This window comes from Phocoena phocoena, chromosome 15 (genome assembly GCF_963924675.1).
Source record: "Phocoena phocoena chromosome 15, mPhoPho1.1, whole genome shotgun sequence".
Lineage (NCBI taxonomy): Eukaryota > Metazoa > Chordata > Mammalia > Artiodactyla > Phocoenidae > Phocoena > Phocoena phocoena.
The window spans coordinates 64,100,542-64,121,512 of NC_089233.1; the positions used below are offsets into that span (position 1 = coordinate 64,100,542).

General features: G+C 53.7%; 2 protein-coding genes across 2 annotated transcripts in view; both read right to left on the reverse strand.

Annotated features, from left to right (window-relative positions):
- Positions 1-397: 397 nt before the first annotated feature.
- On the reverse strand, positions 398-5,787 carry FAM83C (family with sequence similarity 83 member C). The gene is made up of 5 exons (XM_065893289.1): positions 5,686-5,787; positions 5,015-5,572; positions 2,686-2,853; positions 2,352-2,476; positions 398-1,838 (listed from the first exon to the last, which is right to left on the reverse strand). Exons 1-5 carry the CDS (start codon positions 5,785-5,787, stop codon positions 398-400), a joined length of 2,394 nt encoding a protein of 797 aa, XP_065749361.1.
- Positions 5,788-16,204: 10,417 nt separating this feature from the next.
- UQCC1 (ubiquinol-cytochrome c reductase complex assembly factor 1) overlaps positions 16,205-20,971 on the reverse strand; it is a 90,082-nt gene continuing 85,315 nt past the window's right edge. Inside the window, exons 9-10 of the mRNA XM_065892404.1 lie at positions 19,752-19,865; positions 16,205-16,818 (exon numbers count right to left, since the gene is read on the reverse strand). Coding sequence (XP_065748476.1) covers positions 16,684-16,818; positions 19,752-19,865 — 249 coding nt within the window. The 3' untranslated portion in view covers positions 16,205-16,683. The remainder of the gene's footprint in view (positions 16,819-19,751; positions 19,866-20,971) is intronic.

Sequence of the window (20,971 nt, forward strand, 5' to 3'; positions counted from 1 at the left end):
CGGACCTGATTCCAAGCAAGTCATCAAACTCGCTGGGTCCCAGCTTCTAAATTTATATTATAGGGAAGATAATATCTATGATCCTAGAACTGTACACCTACTAGAGCTCTATCTCGTAGGCTATTGTGAGGATGAAGGATGAGAAGTAACTGGTGAGAAGGGCTCAGCACAGTGACAAACGGCAGGTACCCAGTAACTGTGGGTTCCATTTCCCCATGTGTGTGCATGTACGTGTGTGAGCAAGAATCCCAAGCCCAAGGAATGTCTAACCTGGGCCTCTAGACTCCCTCTCCTCCCCATAAGGGCCGTGCTCGAGCTCCCACCCCAGAGTCTGGGACCTGAGCCAATCTAGAGTCACAGTGGATGGAGGACGGACATGTCCTTTCTGGGAGCAGGACTACAACTGAAAGCGGCTTCGGAGCAGCTTGCACTTGGACTTGTTGTACTGAATAATGAGGTCCAGTTTGCTGTGGCCCAGGGTCAGCCGTTTCTCATCCCCAGACAGGCCATTGCTACTGCCATTGCGCTGGCCACCTGTGGGGCCCCTGGGGAGGCCAGGCTCAGGTCCCTGCCTGGTGCCCTGTAACTGATGATACTTGGTGATGAGGTCCAGCTGGCTGTGGCCCAGAGTCAGCCGCTTCTCATCCCCAGAGTCCACTCCAGGCTTTCTGCCAGGGCTCGGTCTGGGGAGATCATTGGACCCAGGCCCCTCACCCCAGAATGGGCCAAACTTCATGATGAGGTCCAGCTGGCTGTGTCCCAGGGTCTGCCGTTGTTCATCTTTACCCTGCTTGCCAGGCCTGGCCAAGGAGTTGGCTTCAGGGGGCACTCTGGAGCCCCCAGCCTTGGGGGACTGTACCTGGAGGTCCAGTTGGTCATGGCTGTGGTTTGGGGACAGCCTCTTGTCCTCTGGGGTTCGATTGCCAGGCCTGGGGGAGCCTGACTCAGGGGGACCCCTGGCATCCTGGGCCTGGGGCAGGAGATCCAGCTGGTTGTATCTCTGATTTGAGGCCAACCTCCTGTCCTCTGGGGCCTGATCACTAGGCCAAAGGGAGCCTGAGATGGGGGTCACCCCAGAATCAGGGCCCCCTGCTTCTCGTGCCCTGGGGAAGGGGACGAGGAGATCCAGCTGGCCATGGCTCTGACTCAGAGACACCTTATTCTCCTCCACTGCCTCCAGGGCTGTGCCGGGTACCCAGCGGCCTCGTGGGGGGCTAGGCTCCTGGCTTCCTGTGACCCCATTCTCTGGGAGCCCGGACAGAGCTGAGACACCCCGGGGAAAGGAGAGGAGGGGGTGAGGGCGAGCAAACAGAGGTGACCCCCCTGCCAGGGTCACAGGGCTGGTGCTATTGGGGTTGAGGGCAGGGGAGGACTGGGACCAGGGGGATGCCCCCAGCTTGCTCGGGTTGGCCCTGTAGGGCCCAAGCAGGGGGCCGTGGTTAGGGTCTGAGAGCTGGCATTGCAGGGAGGGCTGGCCATCGGCCTCACAGTGGGCAGGGCCCGGGGAGGAGGATCCCATAGCCATGTCACTGCAGCCGCCGCCTCTTGGCAGAGCTGGGTAGGAGGAGTGACCCATGCGAGGTGAGCACTTGATGCTGCTGAGGCTGGTGCTGGAGCACGACAAGGATGTGGTGCTGGGGATGCCGGGCCTGAAGGACCGGGCCACTGGGGGAGGGCACGGTGCCCTGGGAGACAGGGGATCTTCACCTCCGCAGAAGCCCTCCACGGGCCGGGACTCGGCATAAAGACAGCGGAACTCCTGGTCAAAGTCTTCCACGATGCGGCCCCTCAGCTGCAGCACCATGCTCGTGTGCGCCTGGCTGCAAAGCCAGGTGAAGCTGGGGGCAGAGGGTCGGGGTCAGGAGGCAAAGTGCAGGACCTTGGGGCCAGGCAGGAGTCACAAACAGGGGAGCAAGATAAAACCACCAGCACCCCTAGGGCCCAAGTGAGGGGGCAGAGCTCTGACTCCGGAGTCTGTTCTAGCCCTAGCTCAACTTAGTGGACTTCGGCACGTGGTTTCGCATCTCAGCCTCAACTTCCCCATCTGTAAAATGGACCAAGGGCCAGGTTCCCTGAAGTCCCTCCAATTCCGAGGTGCAAGAGTTATTTTCTATGCCAAGGGCATTAAAGTAGTCCTTCCACAGAGTGAGCTCCTCCAGGGCCCAGCCCAGGGCTGTCTTGCTCCCCACACTGGCCCCTGGGCCCTGCACCATGCCTGCCACATGGCGGCTGCTCGGTTTATGGTGGAAAGGATGGATGAAGAAAGGAAAGTTCAAAGCTGCCAGGTCCCAGGCACCCTCGCAAGCCGGTGGCTCAGCCCCAGGCACCCTCCCCGCCATCCACTTGCTCACCTGTAGCTGCCTGCCACCACCTGCTCACGGTCAATGATGGCGAACTTCTCCAGGGCCTGCCCCGTGAAGCGGCGGCCTGCCTTGCTGCAGTATGTGTCCCCACACGTGCTCCGCACACGCATGTTCTGGGCCAAGGAGGGAGGGAGGTTGGGAATCACCTTTAGAGGACAGGGCTCAAGCCATGTCTAAATCTCCTGGGGTCTCTGACCCAAAATAGCTATAGGAGAGCCCGGCCTCCCACTCCCATTAACCCCTGATGCTCACGAACCACCCGACTGACTCTCCTGCCCTCCCTGGCTCCACACCCCAGTTCCTGCCCCCATCCCCTGCTGACCCGTAGGTGCCCTCCATTGAGGTCCATCTTGTAGCACATCTCCAGGAAGTGCCTCAGGTGTTCCTCGGCCAGAAGCAGGTAGACGGGGACACCACGCCAGCCCGAGGCCTCCACGAGGTCACACAGGAGCTCCATGTCGGTGAAGATGTCCATTACCACAGCCACCACCTGGCGGGGGCGGCGGGGGGGGGGGGGAAGCTCAGCCCTGCCCGGGTCACTGCCGAGGCCAGGGGTAGAGGCTAGATCCCCGGAAACAGCACTGGACTGAAAAGCAGGAGGCCAGAGCCCATGAGAACACCTGAACTGGGAGGGCTTTTAGTGGTGACCCAGCCTGGGGGTTCCTGACATGGAAGCTGGGGGGTTTCACTGTCTTGAAGCCCAGAAGGCTGTTTGAAAGTTTTTGTGTGCATTTTTCTAAGGACGGTTTGTTTATCTGACATCTGATTCTCAAAGAGGTCTGTGGATCAGCTGTACCAGTCTAAAGGTCTACTCTACAGATGGGAAGACTGAGGCCCAGAGGGGGAAAGAGTCAGAAGCAAAACCCAGACCCCACTTCCCAGGATAGCACCTCACACTCCCCCCACTTGCTCAAGCTGTAGCTCTGGCTGTCTGTCTGAGGCTCCCTTCTCACGGATCAGAGCTGCAGGCTAATTACTGGGGTCTTCAGTGCCCTTTGCTAGACCCACCTGTTTCACTGAGAAGCTGCAGAGATCTGCTGTGACCTCTTACAACTGGGACCAAGTTTTCTGCTCAGTGGAGAGGCGGGGCTTGCAATATCTGCCATGAGAACCTCCTCTCCCAGTCCAGGCTGAGAGGCAGGAGGTGCGGAGCAAAGCACTCCAGCTCTGGAGCCAGACAGAGCTGGGTTCAAACCTGCACTCTGCTACTTCCTAGTGCTATGACCTTAGGCGAATTCCTTCACCCCTGGGAGCCTCAACTTCCTCATCTGCTAAATGGAGATAGTGATAGCTACCTCTCAAGAGTTATGGGGAATTTAATGTGAAAAAACTCAACACACAACAGAAGCTCAATAAATGTTCCTCTCCTGCTGCCTCCTTAACAAACAAAGCCATTGGGCCACAGGGGGAGAAAGCACTTCCCAAGATCACTCTGAGAGTCAGTGACAGCCCAGAGTGACAGCTTGGCTCCTGACCCAGAGGTGGAGGGTCTAGACGGGAGGATGAGGAACCAAAGCATTGAGGGATGCCCTAGTCCATGGCACAGGCCTGGCCACAGGTGAGGGGAACAGGACAAGCAAGAAAAATCAAAGGGCAGTGGTGATGACAGCAACCATCTCACTAATAACCCCATTCCCTGTGCCAGTCAGGTCTGGCCCTCCCCTGCCTGGGACATAGGTAGACTTGCCAGGGAGGCTCTGGAGGTACCAGCAGGATGCCAGCATCCTGGCTCCTAACATCTGCAGCAGGTACCCTCAGGGCTGCTCCCCTAGCAAGAGCACTGAGTCTAAGCCACCCCAAACTCTGCCTAGGGTCATCTGATCCATCTCCCTGCCTCCTGAGTCAGAAGCCAGGGCTCCAGGAGTGAGGCTGTGCTAGTCTGTAGCTGAAGGCTTCCCAGGTACAAACACCTCACCTGCTCTGCCGCTTCCCTTTCTCCTGAGCCCTGCTCCCCATCCTTGAGCCCAGCAGCTTCCGCTTCTCTTTCCTTTGGGTGCAGAGCTAAAAGCCCAGCCCTCAAGGCCATGCTGAGGCCCAGGCACCAGCACCCCTTCCCCTGCTTCAGGCCAGTGGAGATACAGTGCACAAAGCGAGGTTCAGTTGGGACCATTTGTCAGGAGGCAGGGCTGTGCCTGGGGCCCGGGGCCTGAGTCTAGAGCCCTTTCCCTCTCCCTGAGCCCCGGGTTCCATTTCACCAACTGACTGGACCTCATGAGTAAGTCCCAGTCCCTTTCTGGCCTCAGTTTCCTCCTCTGTAACTCAAGGGGGTGGCTCAGATGCTCACCAAGGTTGGAGTTCTTAGTTTGGGGATCACAGACCTTTTTGAGAATCTGATGAAGGCCATAGGCCCTCTCCCCCAAAAGAGAGAGGATCCCCCTCTGCAATGAACACCACTTTGCACGCGTTTTCAGGGTGTTTGTGGAGTCCCTGAGACCCATCCCCTGTTCTAAGCTTGTTCATAATGTCCTCGAGTGCCAAGAGGTTACCAAGGTAAATAAAACACGCCCACACTCTAGGAGCTTGTGATCTGATAGGGGGCAGAGGTTCTCGTCCCAATGCTGCCCCCAAGCTGCTATGTGGCCACACTTCCTCTCCCTGGGCCTCAGTTTCCACATCTGTGAAATGAATGTCTGAAGAGACGAGGCCCTTACCGTGCGGGCCTGGCTGAAGAGGAAATGCAGAAGGTCCTTGATGCTCTTGGCTTTGTTCCGCTGTAAGTGGATCACAGCCTGCGTGGGCCTGAAGCCCGTGGCCCGTGGCACCTCGGGCCAGCCCAAGTCCAGGTCCGGGGGGTCTACGTCGGAGGCCAGGGGGAAGTAAGTGCCGGAGGTGACTTCGGAGAGCAGGCTGAGGGGGTCAGGCCCGGCAGCCCCTGGCCCCACAGCCTCGCCTAGCTCAGAGCCCCCGCGCGCATGGCTGGTCATGTAGTCCACATCCAGAGGGCTCAGGAAGGGCAGCTCCTGCTCCTCGGAGAGGACCCGCAGGTAGGCAGCCTCACCCCGCTCCAGGAGGGCATCGGCCGCCAGCCGGGCTGCCTCGCTGTGCTGGAGCACCCGCGGTGAGCTCTCCCGCCACCGCTGCCGCTTCAGCTCCTCCACCCGGCACCGCAGGGGCCCCGCCATGCCCTGAGCTCCCAGCGCCTCCGAACACGCCTGCCCACCGGCTACCCTCACCCTCCAGCAGGCTCCATGGCCTGCACCCCGGGCCGGCTGCAGCAGGAAGAAGATACCAGCAGAAACTGTCTCCCGCCCGCCTGCCCTTTGTCAGAGCCACGCTCCACCCCGTTGCCCCCGGCCTCGGGAACCTGTTGGGTCAGCCTCACATGTCCGCCTGCTGTTGGGACTCGCCCGCCCGCCGCCCGGGGAAAGGGAAGGTCCTTACTCAGCACACACTCCCTCCGCCACCCCAGCGTCACCTGCTGCATCCCCACCAGGCTCCCAGCAAGTTTCCTCCAAACACTGCCCTTCCGGAGTCCCAGTGAAAAATGCTGTCCCACCCCTGAAAAATTCTGTTCCCGATATCTGCGTTTCCACCACCCTCAGCTCTGGGGAAGCTCTTGACCTGGTGGCGCCAGACCCCAGCCTTTCTCCCCTCCTCGGGGGCTGAGTATTAAATGGTTAGTGAGAAAGTTGGTTGAGAGGATCGGGGGACACACTGCATGGTCCGGAGGCAAACAGCAGGCCAGTTTCTGTTCTCTGCCTCCATCAAGGGCCTTAGTCCCGGAGTCCTCAGGAGCAGGGTGAGGCTTTGCGCTGGAGAAGGGGGCTCAGCAGATGGCAGCTAGCTGGGAAGGCAGGCCGGGCAGAAGTGGTCACAAGGGTGCCAGCCCCACCTTTCTGTGGAGGGACGAGGTCCCATGAGGGTGGCCGGGACAGCAGAAGACCTAATGCCATGTCTCAACGACCCCGTTTAGTACTGGCTGCACTTGCTTTAACTGATCTGTGATCATGTCCAGATCAGACACAGGTTCCTCTATGCCCACAAAGCTTCACTTGGGGCCCAATGCATGCACAGCGGGGCTGGTGCTGGCGAGGGGATTTAGGGGCTCCCTGCATCAAGCTGGGCCCTGGGACTAAAGACGAATGGGGCTTTGTCTTTGAGGATCCTAGAAGGGCCCAGGAGGGGCAGGGGCAGAGATCAGAGCCCCGGGTACTCTAAGGAGGCCCTTCCCTGGGTGTGGGGAGGCTGCGTGAGGGGCAGGGGGAGCCAGACTGTGGGAGGGTAACAAGCCACGGGGGTAGCCGAGGCGGCAGGGCCTTATCTCTGGATTTGTTTAGGGGGAGAACAGGGCCACATCTGGGTCAGAGAAGCACTCCTGGGAGGGGAGGAGTCATGTTTCTGTGTTGCTGAGTTCCTGTGTTTATCCCTCAGTGTGTATATGTCTACCTGACAGTACATATTTTTGGATCTTTTAAAAAATTATTTTTAATTAACATAAAGTTTACCATCTTAACCATCTTTAACGGTGCGGTTCAGTGGTGTTAAGTACACTCATATTGCTGTGCAACCGTCACCACCATCCATCTCCAGAACTTTTTCATCTTTCCCAACTGAAACTCTGTACCTATGAAAGGCTGAGTACCCTCCTCACCCCCTGACAGCCACCACTGTACTTTCTGAGTGTGAATTTGACTACTCTGGGTACCTCATGTAAGTGGAATCATACAGTCTTTGTCTTTTTTGTGACTGGCATATTTCACCTAGCATACAGGTTCACTCGTGTTGAAGCATGTGACAGGATTTCCCTCCTTTTTAAGGTTGAATAATATTCCATTGCGTGTATATACCACATTGTTTATCCATTCACCCACTGATAGTCACTTGGATTGTTTCCACCTTTTGGCTATTGTGAATAATACTGCTTGAACATGGGTGTACAAAGTTGGCTCTGTATTTTTTAATATTTCCCTCCATGCCCACATTTGTATTAGATTCCATTGTTTTAAGTAAAAAAAAACACTGAATATTGACAATTTCACGTGGCTCAACTCAACATAGACAGGAACACCTCAGAGATATTATGGGTTCAGTTCCAGACCACCGCAATAAAGCAAATATTGATATCTCAGTAAAGTGAATCACACAAATTTTTTTGGTTTCCCAGTGCATACAGAAGTTACGTTTACACTATACTATAGTCTATTAAGTGTGCAAAAGAATTATGTCTAAAAAAACAATGTACATACCATAATGAAAAAATACTTTATTGCTAAAAAATGCTAGCCATCATCTGAGAACTCAGGGTTGCTACAAACCTTCAGTTGGTAAAAAAAAAAAGCAGTATCTGCAAAGCACTGTATAGTGAAGTACGATAAAATGAGGTATGCCCGTACACTATACCTATGCATTACTATATACCTGGGCGTGTGTGTACTTTACATACTGTCTATTTGTGACGTTTGTGTGTCTGCTTGGCTGTCTTTAGGTATCTAGCTGCACATCAGTGTATATTTACCTGCTTGTGCATCTGTGTATGTTCTCGTGTATGTGTCTGGGTGCATATCTGTGTGCATGAATGTCTGCGCAGCAGGGGTGGTCTTTGACCCTAACATTGGACTGTGGTACTAAGTGTCTGTACAAGGGAGCTCAGCTGAGAGGGGCAAGGATGGGAAGACTGAGTTGAAAAGGGCTCCAAGGGATCCCGGATACCCTGATAATAAAAGCGTATAAATCAAACGAAATCCCCCAGGGCTGCAGGACTGTCCACCCGTCCTATGGGCTGAGTGGGTAAAGGGCAATGGGAGGGCAGACAAGTATATCCTAGCCTTGGGGCTGAGTCTAGGGGTGGGGACCCAGGGTGACGAGAGCCATACAGATAGCTAAGCCCAGACCCTGGATGCAGTGGGTCGGGCATAGCCCCCTAATAACTGTTATTAAGAGGAAGAAAATTATTTTCCTGTCCAGGGGGTGTGTCAGGCGCCTGCCTGGCATCATTCTGCTATCCTAGGGGCCATTTAGCCTTGTCTGTTCTTTCTTAGAAACTGAGTGGCACCTGGGCAGGTGAATGTCGTGTGGGGCTGGTGGGAGCAGAGGCTGGGCTGCAGCCCTTCAGTTGCAGGCTGCTCTGATGCCAACACTGCCACACACCTTTACTGTGGCACCTCTGGGTCAGGGGAGACAGGATTCCCGGGAGGAGCAGCCAGGGCTAGTAGGGGTGCCAGAATGTGCCTAAATCCCTTGAATGAAGGCAAAGTGACCTAAGAGCCTGACACAGGCACAAGTCGTGAGGATTCCCAGAGACTGGCTCGAGCTGGGTATTAAAGGATGAGACAGATTTTGAGACGTGCAGGGTGGAGGGCTGGGCGTTCCAGGCTGGAGGACTAGAGGGGCGGGAGCCTGCCTACTGAAGGTATTGCAAGCAGCAGTGCAGGGAAAGGGCTGCTGGAAAGGCCGTCTGGAGCCACACCCTGAAGAGGGCCTTGCTGAGGCCCAGAGGTTGGCAAGATCCATCGAGCGGTATTTTAGGATAACTTAGGAAGCAGGCCCCCGGGGGCAGAGTGGCCCAAAGCAGGAGTCCCAGAAACAACCCAGATGGTGTGGTTTGCTGTTCTTGAGCACCACACAGGCCTTCAGGAGGCCACACTGGCTCTGGAACTTAATGGGTGAGCCAAACAATCACAACTCTGAGTCACGGTGGCGTAACCTGTAAAATGGGACCAACACCATCTCCTTCACCAGGTGGTTGTGAGGAACAAGTGGACTACTCTGTGTCAAGTGCCTGACTGAGAGAACGAGGAGCTCAGTACATGCTGAATTTAGAGCTTTTCCAGCCATGAAGGGGCAGGGGCTCAGTGAAGGCCTGACGGCAAACGAAGCAGCACCACGGAAGCTCCTTCGGGTCCGTCTCCGGCCTCTTCCAGACCAAAGGCCAGCCCTGAAGGTGAACATGGCCCTGGGCCATGTCAGTGGAGTGTGGCTCTGAGATTTGGCCTCTCATCCCAGCTCACAGGAGTCAAGGTCCTCTCTCCACTCTGCATACACAGATGAGCACTGGGCAAGTACGATCACAAGGAATAAGGATTTTGGCATTCTGCTTTGGAAAGGTGACTGTGTCTGGGTCTACACTGTAACACTGTAACGATGGGGTCTCACCCTTTCCCCCACATCCTTCCCTCCACCCCCTCTACCTATCCGTCCACCGTATTCCATCCCACAGTGGGAGACCTGTCCCCACTCCCCATGTTTCCATAAGGGGAGAGAATTCCCACTCCACTCTCCTGGAGGGGAAGGGTGAGAGGACCACTCCCTAAATCCTCACAGGCTTCATCCTCCCCAGAGGAGGGGAATGGCTTGGCTGATTAGTGGCTTAGGGAAGGAGCTGAGCTCAAATATTTCTGCGTTTCTCTCTCTCTCTCTCTCTCTCTCTCTCACTCTTGGTTCTGCTGTAGGCATAAGTAGCATATTCTCCATTGATCTACACTGTAAAATTCCACAGGAGGTTCTGTCCCTGCCAGGGAGAGAGGTCTGCCCCTTTTTTGGGGGCGGGGGGCGTGGTGCTTATTTGGGGGAGGATATTATTAAGTCCATTTGGCCCAAAAGCAAAAGCTACATTCTCCAATCCGCTTTATCAGAAATACTGGTAAAGCCCCCATTTTGACGTCCATGTGTCTGTCTCTTATTTTTCAGTTCATTCTGGACTTGGGAGGGGAAGAAGACATATTAGCCATTGATCTCTTAAGCCCCCAACATTATTGATCCAGCCACGTCTCCCTCCCCATCCCCTCTCCCTCTGCCCATTCAGTCCACCCAACATATATTTAATGCTAACTGTAGGCCAGCACTGGGGTCCCAAAGATGAGTAAGACTTAGTCTGTGCCCTGGAGAAACTCAGTTTAGTGGGGAAGGCAGACTCAGAAATAATTATAAGCCACAGAATAAGCTGAGGTATAAACCAGTTGCTTGCGGTTTAGAGCTCATGAGTCATTCTGGAAGCTTAGAGGAACCATGTTCCACCCTCCACCCCCAATTAGAGTACAGCCCTGTTGTAGGCTCTTTCTCAGATGGTGACTGGGAGGTGAAGGAACTGTTTCTGGCCACAGGGAGGGAGAAAAAGAGGGAAGAAGCAAGCCAGCACAGGTCAGTGATTCTGGTTCCCGACTGTGAAAACTTGAGTGAGCCTCTCAGAGCTTCAGCCTCCCATCTGTAGAGCAAGAGGCTGGAGGTCTCCAAGTCCCTTCTAGTGCTCACAATGTGTTCTATCACTTTTTGACGTTACGGGTCAGTGCTTGAAGATTCCCTTCCCGGAAATCCCCGGCCAGGATCTCCAGGACCTTTTCTCGCCTCATCAGAGGGGTGGAGGCCCTTGACCTGGGCAGGGTCTGGGCCCTTGGGCTCAGCAGTATAGCTTGAGGGAAGTCCCCTGGAAGCCACAGAAAACTTGTGAGGGGTGGTTACCACCAGGGCAGAGTGAGGGGGTAGAAGATCATGGCCAGGGGCCTGAGGTCTGGCCTATCCTCCCTAAGGCCAAGTCCATGGTGTCAGTGGTCAGGGCACAGTGGGATGCAGTGGGAGAAGGCTGAAGAGGGCAGAACCAGGGTAGCAAGTAAAGGGCTGCTCCCAAGGGAAGAGTTCACTTTGGGACTGTCGGGTTCTCGGCCCACAAACTGCCCACTCCCCTTTCTTCCCCACTTCACCCCAAGCGCTGATAAACTCTAGGTTCCCCGGGCATGGAGACCAGTGTGAGCTCCCTTCCCTCTGGGCCCTCACCTCAGAAATCACTTGCCCCCAACCTGTCCTCCAATCTCTGGTCTCAGGAAAGGCTTCCCTCCTCCCCTCCAAAGCCAGGCCCTTGTCCTCCAGACCAGGCTTCCGCTTCCAGAGGGATCTAACCCTAATTCCTCACGTTTGAGGGACGCTTCCTACTCCACTCATTGCTTTACACTTAATCAGACTCCTCCGCACCCCCATGCACATCTTCAGTTCTTTCCTGTGCTGAAAACACCTGCTCTCCCATCTCCTGCCCGATTCTTCTCTGTTTCTTCTCATCTAGGCACCTCCCAAGATATCACAACTGTTGCCATAACCTGCTCTCAGAAGTCTTGTTCTTGAGGCTTCCCTGGTGGCGCAGTGGTTGAGAGTCCGCCTGCCGATGCAGGGGACACGGGTTCGTGCCCCGGTCCGGGAGGATCCCACATGCCGCCGAGCGGCTGGGCCCGTGAGCCATGGCCGCTGAGCCTGTGCGTCTGGAGCCTGTGCTCCGCAAGGGGAGAGGCACAACAGTGAGAGGCCTGCGTACCGCAAAAAAAAAAAAAAAAGTCTTGTTCTTGGAAGAATCTAAAGCCCTTAAGCTCCACCCACTTACCCTCAGTCCTATGCTCTGCAGCATACAGCCTTAAGAGCCTCCTCCTCCTGGAAGGCTCCACCCACACCGCCCACGCCTGGCTTTTTGATTCCACCTCCTACGCTGGTTCCTAATCTCTTGCTACCCCCGTCCCCACCCTCCCCCGGTGGATGCTTTCTCCCACGCCCACCCCACTCCCTTTTCTACCCTCCACATTTCGTCTTCTGGGAACTCATCCAGTTTCATGACTTCAGGTGTCCCTTCTATACCCAAGACAGGGCCAAAGTCCTTGGCCCCGAGGTCATCATCATCCCCCAAGGTCCAGGCCTGCCCTATGCCCTTGCCCTCCCTGATGCATCTTCCGTCAGACCAGCTCCCCATAGACACAACCAACATGCACCACAGAGGTGGGGGGCTCACAAAACACTTACAGCTTCGCTATGTAAGTGGTTTCTTGCACCAGTAAGTGGCTTCTCCTCAGTGGACCTGCTTCCCTAGTGCATCATGGGGGCAATAATCCCTGCCCCATCTCATAGGATAATGTAATTAGCACCCGAAAAAAAAAACACAATGCAAAGAAGATTCTTCTTTTCACGCTCCTGTCTTCTGCTAGACATCACCATCTCCCTGCTTCCGGGAGAGCCCTGAACAGCTTTCTTCAGGCTTCAGGTTCAGTGAGGCATCAAGTCCTGACGATTTTATCCCCTGCAATGCCTCTGGGGTTTGAACTTCCTCTGAATTGCTACAATCGCTTCCAGGCCTTCAAGCCTAGATGGCTAGAATCCTTCCGGACTGCACCCATCCACGCTGCACGCTGCTGTGCACCTGCATTCCCATCAGGTCACAGTCCCTGCCAGATGCAGCGTTACCCAGGCGTCCCTGAGCCGTGGCCCCATCTGGATCTCGGCAACCGACTCAGCTGCTCCACTTGAGTCTGAAGTTTCCTGCTCCGTGCCGCGGATCCTCACTTCCTATTTTTCTTTCCACCTACCTAAACCTTGCCCATCCTTTATGTTCCAACTCCTCGAAGGCTTTTCTGAACCTTGAACCTGAACTCCCTTGTTCTGACTTTTCCTGTTAGTATGTGTATGCGCCCACAGAAGCCCACGTGGCTGGAATATTGCTTTAGTTTTCCTTTTCCTTTTTTTTTTTTTTGCGGTACGCGGGCCTCTCACTGTTGTGGCCTCTCCCGTTGCAGAGCACAGGCTCCGGACGCGCAGGCTCAGCGGCCACGGCTCACGGGCCCAGCCGCTCCGCGGCATGTGGGATCTTCCGGGACCAGGGCACGAACCCGTGTCCCCTGCATCGGCAGGCGGACTCTCAACCATTGCGCCACCAGGGAAGCCCCTCCTTTTACTTTTTAATGTAGCACAACTGACCCTTTCCCCATCTAGTACTCCTTTTCTAGAACTAAAAGCATTGGACTTGGGTGTCAGAACCGCCTGAGTCTGCATGCAAGGTAAATCTGGGCTTCCCTGAGCTTCAGTCCCCCTCAGCAGTAACAAGAACTTATTAATAACACTTACCTCACAGAACTGTCACTGAGGATTAAATGAGATACTAACTGAAAACGCCAAGGAGCATCTGGTGCAGAACAGAAACACAAAAAACACTGGCTGAAGTGTAGCCTGGGCTTTAATCTCAGCTTGACGTAAGAAAGCAATACTTGCAATTTTTAAAATTTTAGGCAAATCTGAAATCTTAGGGGTATTTTCACAACACTGTTCAGTGTTTCTCATTTTAAGTCCCTATAATATATTCTTGGAAGAGTAAGGAAAATATTTGTTTCTTCTGATGAATAAGTATAATTCCTTTCATGTGACAATGGGAAGTACATAACCTTCAGCGTCTCATTTCTGCCTTTGGCTTCCAGGGAGCTCAGAGCAAGGTTTCATACTCAATTGCAGATTTCCTCACTGACCTGTGGGAAGCAGTGTGGGGTGGGGAGACAGCAAGGGCTCCAGGGATGAAGATGAGGGCTGGGCACTCTAGGCCCCTTCTTACCCTGGTTCATCTTCCAGGCCTCTCTGAGCTGTAGTCCCGTCTCGTCTCTTGTGTAAAGGGGATAAGAATCAGGAGAACAATACCTGTTTTACAAGACTGCTGCGAGACAATGCACACCTGAGATCACACTTTATAAATTGCTGAAAAAGTCACGTGAAAGTTGGTTATTAGCGGGCTAGGTTTTCTAACCTACCAATACTTGCATCTTATCTTTTTTTTTTTTTTGCAGTACGCGGGCCTCTCACTGTTGTGGCCTCTCCCGTTGCAGAGCACAGGCTCCGGACGCGCAGGCTCAGCGGCCATGGCTCACGGGCCCAGCCACTCCGCGGCATGTGGGATCCTCCCGGACTGGGGCATGAACCCGCGTCCCCTGCATTGGCAGGCGGACTCTCAACCACTGCGCCACCAGGGAAGCCCTTATCTCTTAAACTTTGTTTCAATCGTTTTGCAGTTTTTATACCTGTGTCTCTTAATTTGCTGTGATCCTTTCTGCACATATACAGAGTACACATAAAGGACGAAATTATTCCTAGAGAGCAATCTCCCTGAGAGCAAAGAAAACATGTCTTTCACTTGTTCTGTATAATAACAAGTTGCAATAGAAAAACGTTTAGCTAGAGAAGGAACATCTGGCTTTCGTTCCTATTCGAAGGCCAAAGGAGGTACTTCATACTGAATTATTAAAATAAGCTGTAGTACACACTGAGAGAATGGTCCAGAAAGGGGCTTTTTGTTGGGCTTGTATAGATAATTATTGGTGATTTAGTCATTCATTCCTTCTTTCATTGATCAAAGCTTACACTGATGCCTACTAAGGTCCAGCCATGCTGCTGGATGCTGGAGAAACAAAGGCGACTGATCCAAACATCAATGCCCACTCTGAAGGTGTTCACAGTGCAGGATGGAGAGTGGGTATGTTAAAAATAGTTCCTCTGGAGAACACTGCCTGGGGTGAACAGGAGAGGATGGTATTAGGGGACATGTGTAATTTCTTTAGTCAGAAGAGCGGACAGGATTCCAGGCAGAGAAAACATACAGGGTACTCTCCTCAGGTAACCCCAAGTGGTTCAGTTGCTCAGAAAAGAAATGGGTTAGAGACTCAAAAAGACAAACAAGGATCAAACTAAGAAAAGCCTTGCAGCTTCCAAGGAGCCTGGATTTTATTTTGGGGGGGGCGGGTGTAGTCAGTGAAAGACGCCTACGGGCAGGAAGTGAGGGCTTCGGGACATCACAGACATGATAGATCGACTGGCTCTTTGAAACATGGCTGCGTGTCATAAGTTGCAGTGTTTGGTGATTACTCTTATGCAGACAGGACTTGGCTCTGCAGGTGGGGGCTGTCTGCTGCTGGAGGTATTCATATAGGGCCCGTATGAACATAGGCAACTGGGATGTTGAGAAAGGGCGTCAAGTTCTGGACCAGGGCTGGACTAAATGACCGCTAACGGTCCTTCCAATCTGAGATGCCATGATTCTAAAGCAAGCCCGGTAGCTGAACTGGTGCTGCAGGCTGGGATCTGTGGTTGGGGAGCTGCCCTGGGCAGCAAATGGGTTAAGGCTCAAATAACTTTTATATATAAATTAATGTGTAGAGTTGAGAGCCAAATCTGTTCCATTAATTTTTCCATCCATTCCAGGAGCAGTTAGGTACACACTGTAAAGTTTATTTTGGTGCATGGTATACTTCACTCCATTAAAAATAAATTAATCAGCAAATTCCTGCCTGGCCCAGCTCTGGTTTATGTAAATAGTGCCCAGCTGTAATGAGTTACAAGGTGTTATTATCTCACACACACAGGAGGCTTCACTCTAGAGCTCCTTGTGCAACAAAAGCATCTTAAATAAACTCAGAGAAGGTGGTTTGATTTGTAATGTTTTCACAGAAGTGAGATATACCTCACCCTTATAGAGTTTCTTTATATGACTCATTTTATAGCAAGTTAAATGAAGGAAGTTTGATGGGGGGAGGGGCAATATGGTTCTCCGCCCCCTTTCTTCAATTTAAAGAAAATTCCCCCAGAGATGACCCACACTCAGAGGGAGGAGGGGACTGGTCCTCAAGTGCCCAGACCAAGGTGGCTCTGCAGCACATGCTCCTCGAGTTGGGAAGGGGGTGGAAGGCTGGGCACGGGGCTGGGTCCTGGGGCGGAGCAACGAAGCCAGGAAGAGTGTGTTCTCCTCTTCTCCCCTTCTCCCCAGTACCTCGTATAAGGGGGAGCCAAGAGAGGAAAAGGCAGCATGTTCCTCACCCAGTTCAATGGGAGTGTGTGTGACAAAGGGACCTTCCTCTTGAGGCCTCTTTCCACATGACTCAGGATGTGACAAGCCCCCTGGCCATAGAGGCCTCCTGGGTCCCCAAGGTCGTGGCCTGGAAGGCTGTACCTTGGCCAGAACAGTGACATCTCCATGAGCTGGAGGCAGAAGCAGCAGCAGAGACCCCCCTGAGCCTCTCCACCTCCCTGTCTCTAACTGAGCTGGGCAGTGCTCCTTGGCTCGTGGCATCCACCATCCCAGGTAAGTTTCTAAAAGACCCAGGAATAAAGAGCCATGGCAGAGAGAAGTCTCTGTTTCTTTTAATGGCCAACTCAACCCCACAGCTCAACGCCGGAGGACAGAGCGTGGTTACCCGTCTTGACTCAGAAGCATCACAAACTGCTCCTAGGCCACAGTGGGCCCTTGGGGGGGGAGGGGGTGTCCCCTTTCTAACCTACCCCCAATTCCCTTCTGTGGCCTTTGGGAAAAGCTGTCAATCGCATGTTTCATAGAGGGGACCTGGGGAGTGTGGGCAGGGGAGCTCTTTCTCAGGGCTTCTCTTGAGGGAGAGGACACCTTAGAAGGGCTAAGGGTTCTCCCAGCACCGTACCCCACCCAATCAGACTCCTGGGCATACTAAGAGGAAAATCAACACAAATGGGGCCAGGTATTTGACAGATGCTTTTCAAAGGTCAGTTCAGGCCACTTCCTGGGCCAAACAGCCACCTCTCTTCTGGCAGTTCCTCAGAGCTAGTTGGCCAGCTGTTTGGAGGGACCAGCCCATCAAAGACCCTCGTCGTTGTAAGTTGGGGAATGGGGCTTCAGGATGCTCTGAGGATTCTTCTCCACTAGAGGGCGCCAGCTCACCTCCCCTGTCAGAAGCAGATCCTCACCGTTCATGGAGTCCAGGTACTGTATCTGCAATCAGGAGAACAGGAAACAGGAAAGGGACAAGGGCAGGATGGACGTGAGATGGCACAAGGAACCAGCCTCCCAAAGGAGAGAACGGGGCGGGGGCACGAGGGGCTACTGACCATCCCAGCTCCCAAGCCTGAGGCGGGTGGGGGCGGGGGGGCGCGGGGGGCTACTGACCATCCCAGCTCCCAAGCCTGAGGCGGGTGGGGGCGGGGGGGGCGCGGGTAGTGGTCTCTGATCTCCCGGATTATTTCATTTAAGGGGGTTCAAAGAAACAAGTCACTAAGGAAGCTTTCTCAGGCTTTAGGGAATTCCCCATTGTGCCTCTGAATGGACAAATGTCTGACACACAAGCCCTGACTTTGTGGACCAGAACTGTGTGTCTGATTGTCCATTCAGGGTAGCAATGTTACCCAAGGTGAGCCAATTCCCTTCTCGGAGATTTAAGTTCCCTTGTCTGAGAAAGGGGCCCATAATAGTAACGTGTACCCCACAGGATGAAGGACACTGCTAGTCACTGGAACTTAAAAAAAAAAATGTGTATGCTTCTACTGTCCTCTAGTGAGCCCTGACACCATGGTTAGTGGGCCCCAGCTTCACCCCTCTAGGATGACTGAGGGAGTTTATCCCCCTGAACAATGCGGAGAGGGGACACCTGTGATGGAGAACAGGAGCAGCTGCAGGGAGGTGTGGTCGGGCAGTTTTGCAAGAGGCAGATGCTCTAACAAGTGGCAAGTCTTAGGCGATAAAGGCCACCTCTGGGAGGATTCCCAGGCTTCTGCTGGTAAGGAGATGAATAAGGACAAATGCTTTCAAGTGCACAGGCAATCTCTAGGGCGAGAGCTGGATCAGAGCAGGAGTCAGCACTGGATTCAGAAAGATGAGGCTCCATTTGAGGGTAAGAAGGCAACTGGGAGGAAAGGAGAGGTGGCAGGAGTCCAAAGGCCTCATCTTAGGCCTTGCATTGACTCCCTCTTCCAAGAATTCCTTCACTCCCGCTGCTTTGTTTTTAGGCTGCAGACCCTCACACTCACCCCCAGTCTCTCACACACACACCTCAGGCCTGGATTTCCACATGTCTCCAGTGCAAGGAGGTCAACTGACCTGTTATCTCATCTAAAAGCCACTCCTCTTTCCAGTTACTCCATTTCTGTCCTTAATGCCACCACTATGCCCATCTCCTGGGTTGAAAATCTCAGCATGATCTCTGACTGGGCCTCAGGCCATCTACCAGACCAACTGGCATCATGGCCCAGGACTAGCCTCCTGGCCTTCCCCGATCCACTCGGTCAGACTTAGTCCCTCCTTTCTTTAGCCTTTCATAGACTCTGCTCCTGCCTGTATACATCGCAGACTGACTTACTCCAGGGTTAGCCTTGTGCCTGACTGGCTTCCTTGCCAAATCATGAGCTGGATCCTTGAGGGCAGGACTGGGTCTTACTAATTTCTGCTTTCTCAACAGAGAGGCTGGTAGAATAGGTGCTCAAAAGGTTTGCTGACAGAACTGGGTCCCCATCAGAGCTCGCTGCTTCCCTAAGAGCTCCATCACTGTTTTCCTAGTGACTGCCTCTCACTGGGGCAATCTGGGCCTTCTTATTGGTGTGGCAGCCCCTTCCTTCAGGGCCCTCGGAGAGGTCCCAGCTGTGCCCTTGTTGTGGCCCCTGGCACAAGCCCACCACGGTAGATGGAAAAGTTGGGCTGGTCTCTCAGAAAACACAGCATTTGCTCTGCCAGTTGCTACTCCTGTCTAGGGCGAGTTGAGTCAACAGTGTGAGTCTCAGAATTCTCTGTGCGTGGGGTCCTCTGGCCACAGTGCCTTCTTCCCGGATCTGGCAGATTTGAAGAACTGTCAAACAGCAGTCCTGGCTTCTGGGGTTCTCTACCCTCTGAAGAGCCTTAGTATGTAGTTTTCCAGTAATCAACCAGCTGGGCCTGCTGGCCCTGTCTTCTCCTTGGAGCCAGAGCCTGGCCTTCCCTCTCCTGGCTGTTGGAGGCTTGAAGGCCGTGGATACAGGTGAATAAGAGAATAACTGTGAGGTGAGGCCCCTTTGGCTCCAGGGGCCAGGCCCGTGAAGCAAAGGTGTGACTCATGGGACAGCCTGAGCTGATGAGCGGTCTGGAGCAGCTGAGGCCTCTAGTGGCTGCATGAATCACCCAGCTGGGGGCTCTAGACCAGCTGCACAGCGTGACTCACTGGGAGACCCTGGGAAAGCCTACATGTGCCTCTTCCCTGCCACTCAGCTCTCCCTCATCTATAATGTATGGATTTCCCATCAATACAGGATCCGGGGGCAGAGAGCACAGGAGTGAATTCTTCCTGGGCTCGAGGAAAACTATGCAGTTAAGCAGTCCTCACCCTGGAGCTTTCTCTGAGAAGCTTCGGTGTCAGGGAGCCCTGGGCAGCCAGAGGGGTGAGGAATGAAGCAGGGGGACTCTGCTTGATGACAGAGAGCACCCAGTGGGACGAGGCTTACAGGATGTTGTGGAATGCTGCCTGGAGCCCAATCCTGTTGGAAGCCAGGAGCTGGAAACATGAATCCTGGGGCTCAAAGTGGGTACCTAAGGGGAGCTTTACTGCACCCCGTGCTGCTATCTTACAGGAGGACTGTGTGTGCCCAGGATCAGTACAGCACTGCGCACACAGCAGACAGTCGAATGTGCAGTGAATGGGAGACAACAGGTTTATAAAAGCAGCAGACTTCTCGGTGCCCTTTATTCTTCTATTCTTACTCCCTGACCCCTGACCTGGCTCATGGCTGGATCCACAGAAGGTGTTCTTGATCGGTGCCCACTGCTGACATGATCTGGTCAGAATTCCCTCAGACTGGACTCTGGGAACTCAACCTCTCATGATCCTCTGAAAGTCCAACATCCACAGACCTCAGGAAGGACCTGTTGTCCAGGAGGCTCTGGAGGGGAGGGGAAGGACTGCTCACCTGTTTCCTCACATACTCCACCAACAATTCAAGTTGTCGAGGGTCTTCACATTTCTGGTTAAAGAAGGTTCTCCAGAGGGCAGCAGCCAGCCCACGATCATCTGAAAGGACCCCCTAGAATACACAGCACAACTGTTCTTCTGGTGCATATGGCAGAGCCAGGACACAAAAGCTGCGGATACTGTGAACACGCTAGCAACACAAAATCAGCTCAGAGGGACCTTACAGATACCATGAGAGAGAAATGGGGCAGCTACTTGGTAGAGCTTGGAAGGGGTCTTCAGAGAGCATCTGGTCTGACCCTTTCATTTTATATAGGCGAAGAACATGGGACCCAGAGGGGCCAAGTGACTGGCTAATAAGGTTGATACAGAGATGGGGCACATGTCTGATGGACCCTCCTAGGCCACAACTCCCTCTACAGCCTGCCCAGGCCCAGGCAACACCTGAGAGGCAGAGAAGAGAGATGGGAGCAGCAGTGGTTCCACTGCCGTCCACAAGGAATGGGCATGGAGTACTGTGAGTATATATTTCTTCCCAAGAACAGAGGTGAGTGTAGGTTGCACCTTCTCCCCTGGTCCAAGGACACACATCTGCAAGGCAGCTAGCTCTTTAGCGATGAGAGCCAGGTACCTTGGCCTCACTGTCACCCAGCTCTGGGCTGGCTATGGCTGGCCCAGCCTCTCCCTAAGCAGAGGAACAGCCTGCTCGGCAGGATAGCCATAGGCCCCAGGGGAATGCTCAGAGCCTGTGTGTGCCTAATGTCGGCGGTTCTGGCACAGAGGAGAGAGAGCTCTGTTGGGAAGCCCAAATATCACAGAGACCTTCATCCTGGACTAGGGCCATTTTCTAACTTGGAGCTCTGAGGAGGGAGAGAGGAGGGTCTTGCTTCCTGGGCAAGGGTGACTAAAGGGAAAGGCCCTGAGAAGTTGCTCTGTCCAGGTGCCAAGGTAGTGTACGGAACCAGACAAAGTGCTGACTGGGGCTTGGAAGTTAGTAGAAGACAGGATCAAGTCCTGGCCCTGCCAGTACCAAGCTCAGAGACGGTGGGCAATTTAATAAAGCTGAGTCTTGACCTTCTCATCTATTAAACAGAGACTAAAATGCCTGCCCTACTTATAGCACCTTTGAATGATAAGAGATAACACACAGGTGTTTTGCTAAGTGCACCATGCTAGGTACAAAGATTAGGAGCTTGTTTTGGCATGCAGCTGTGAATA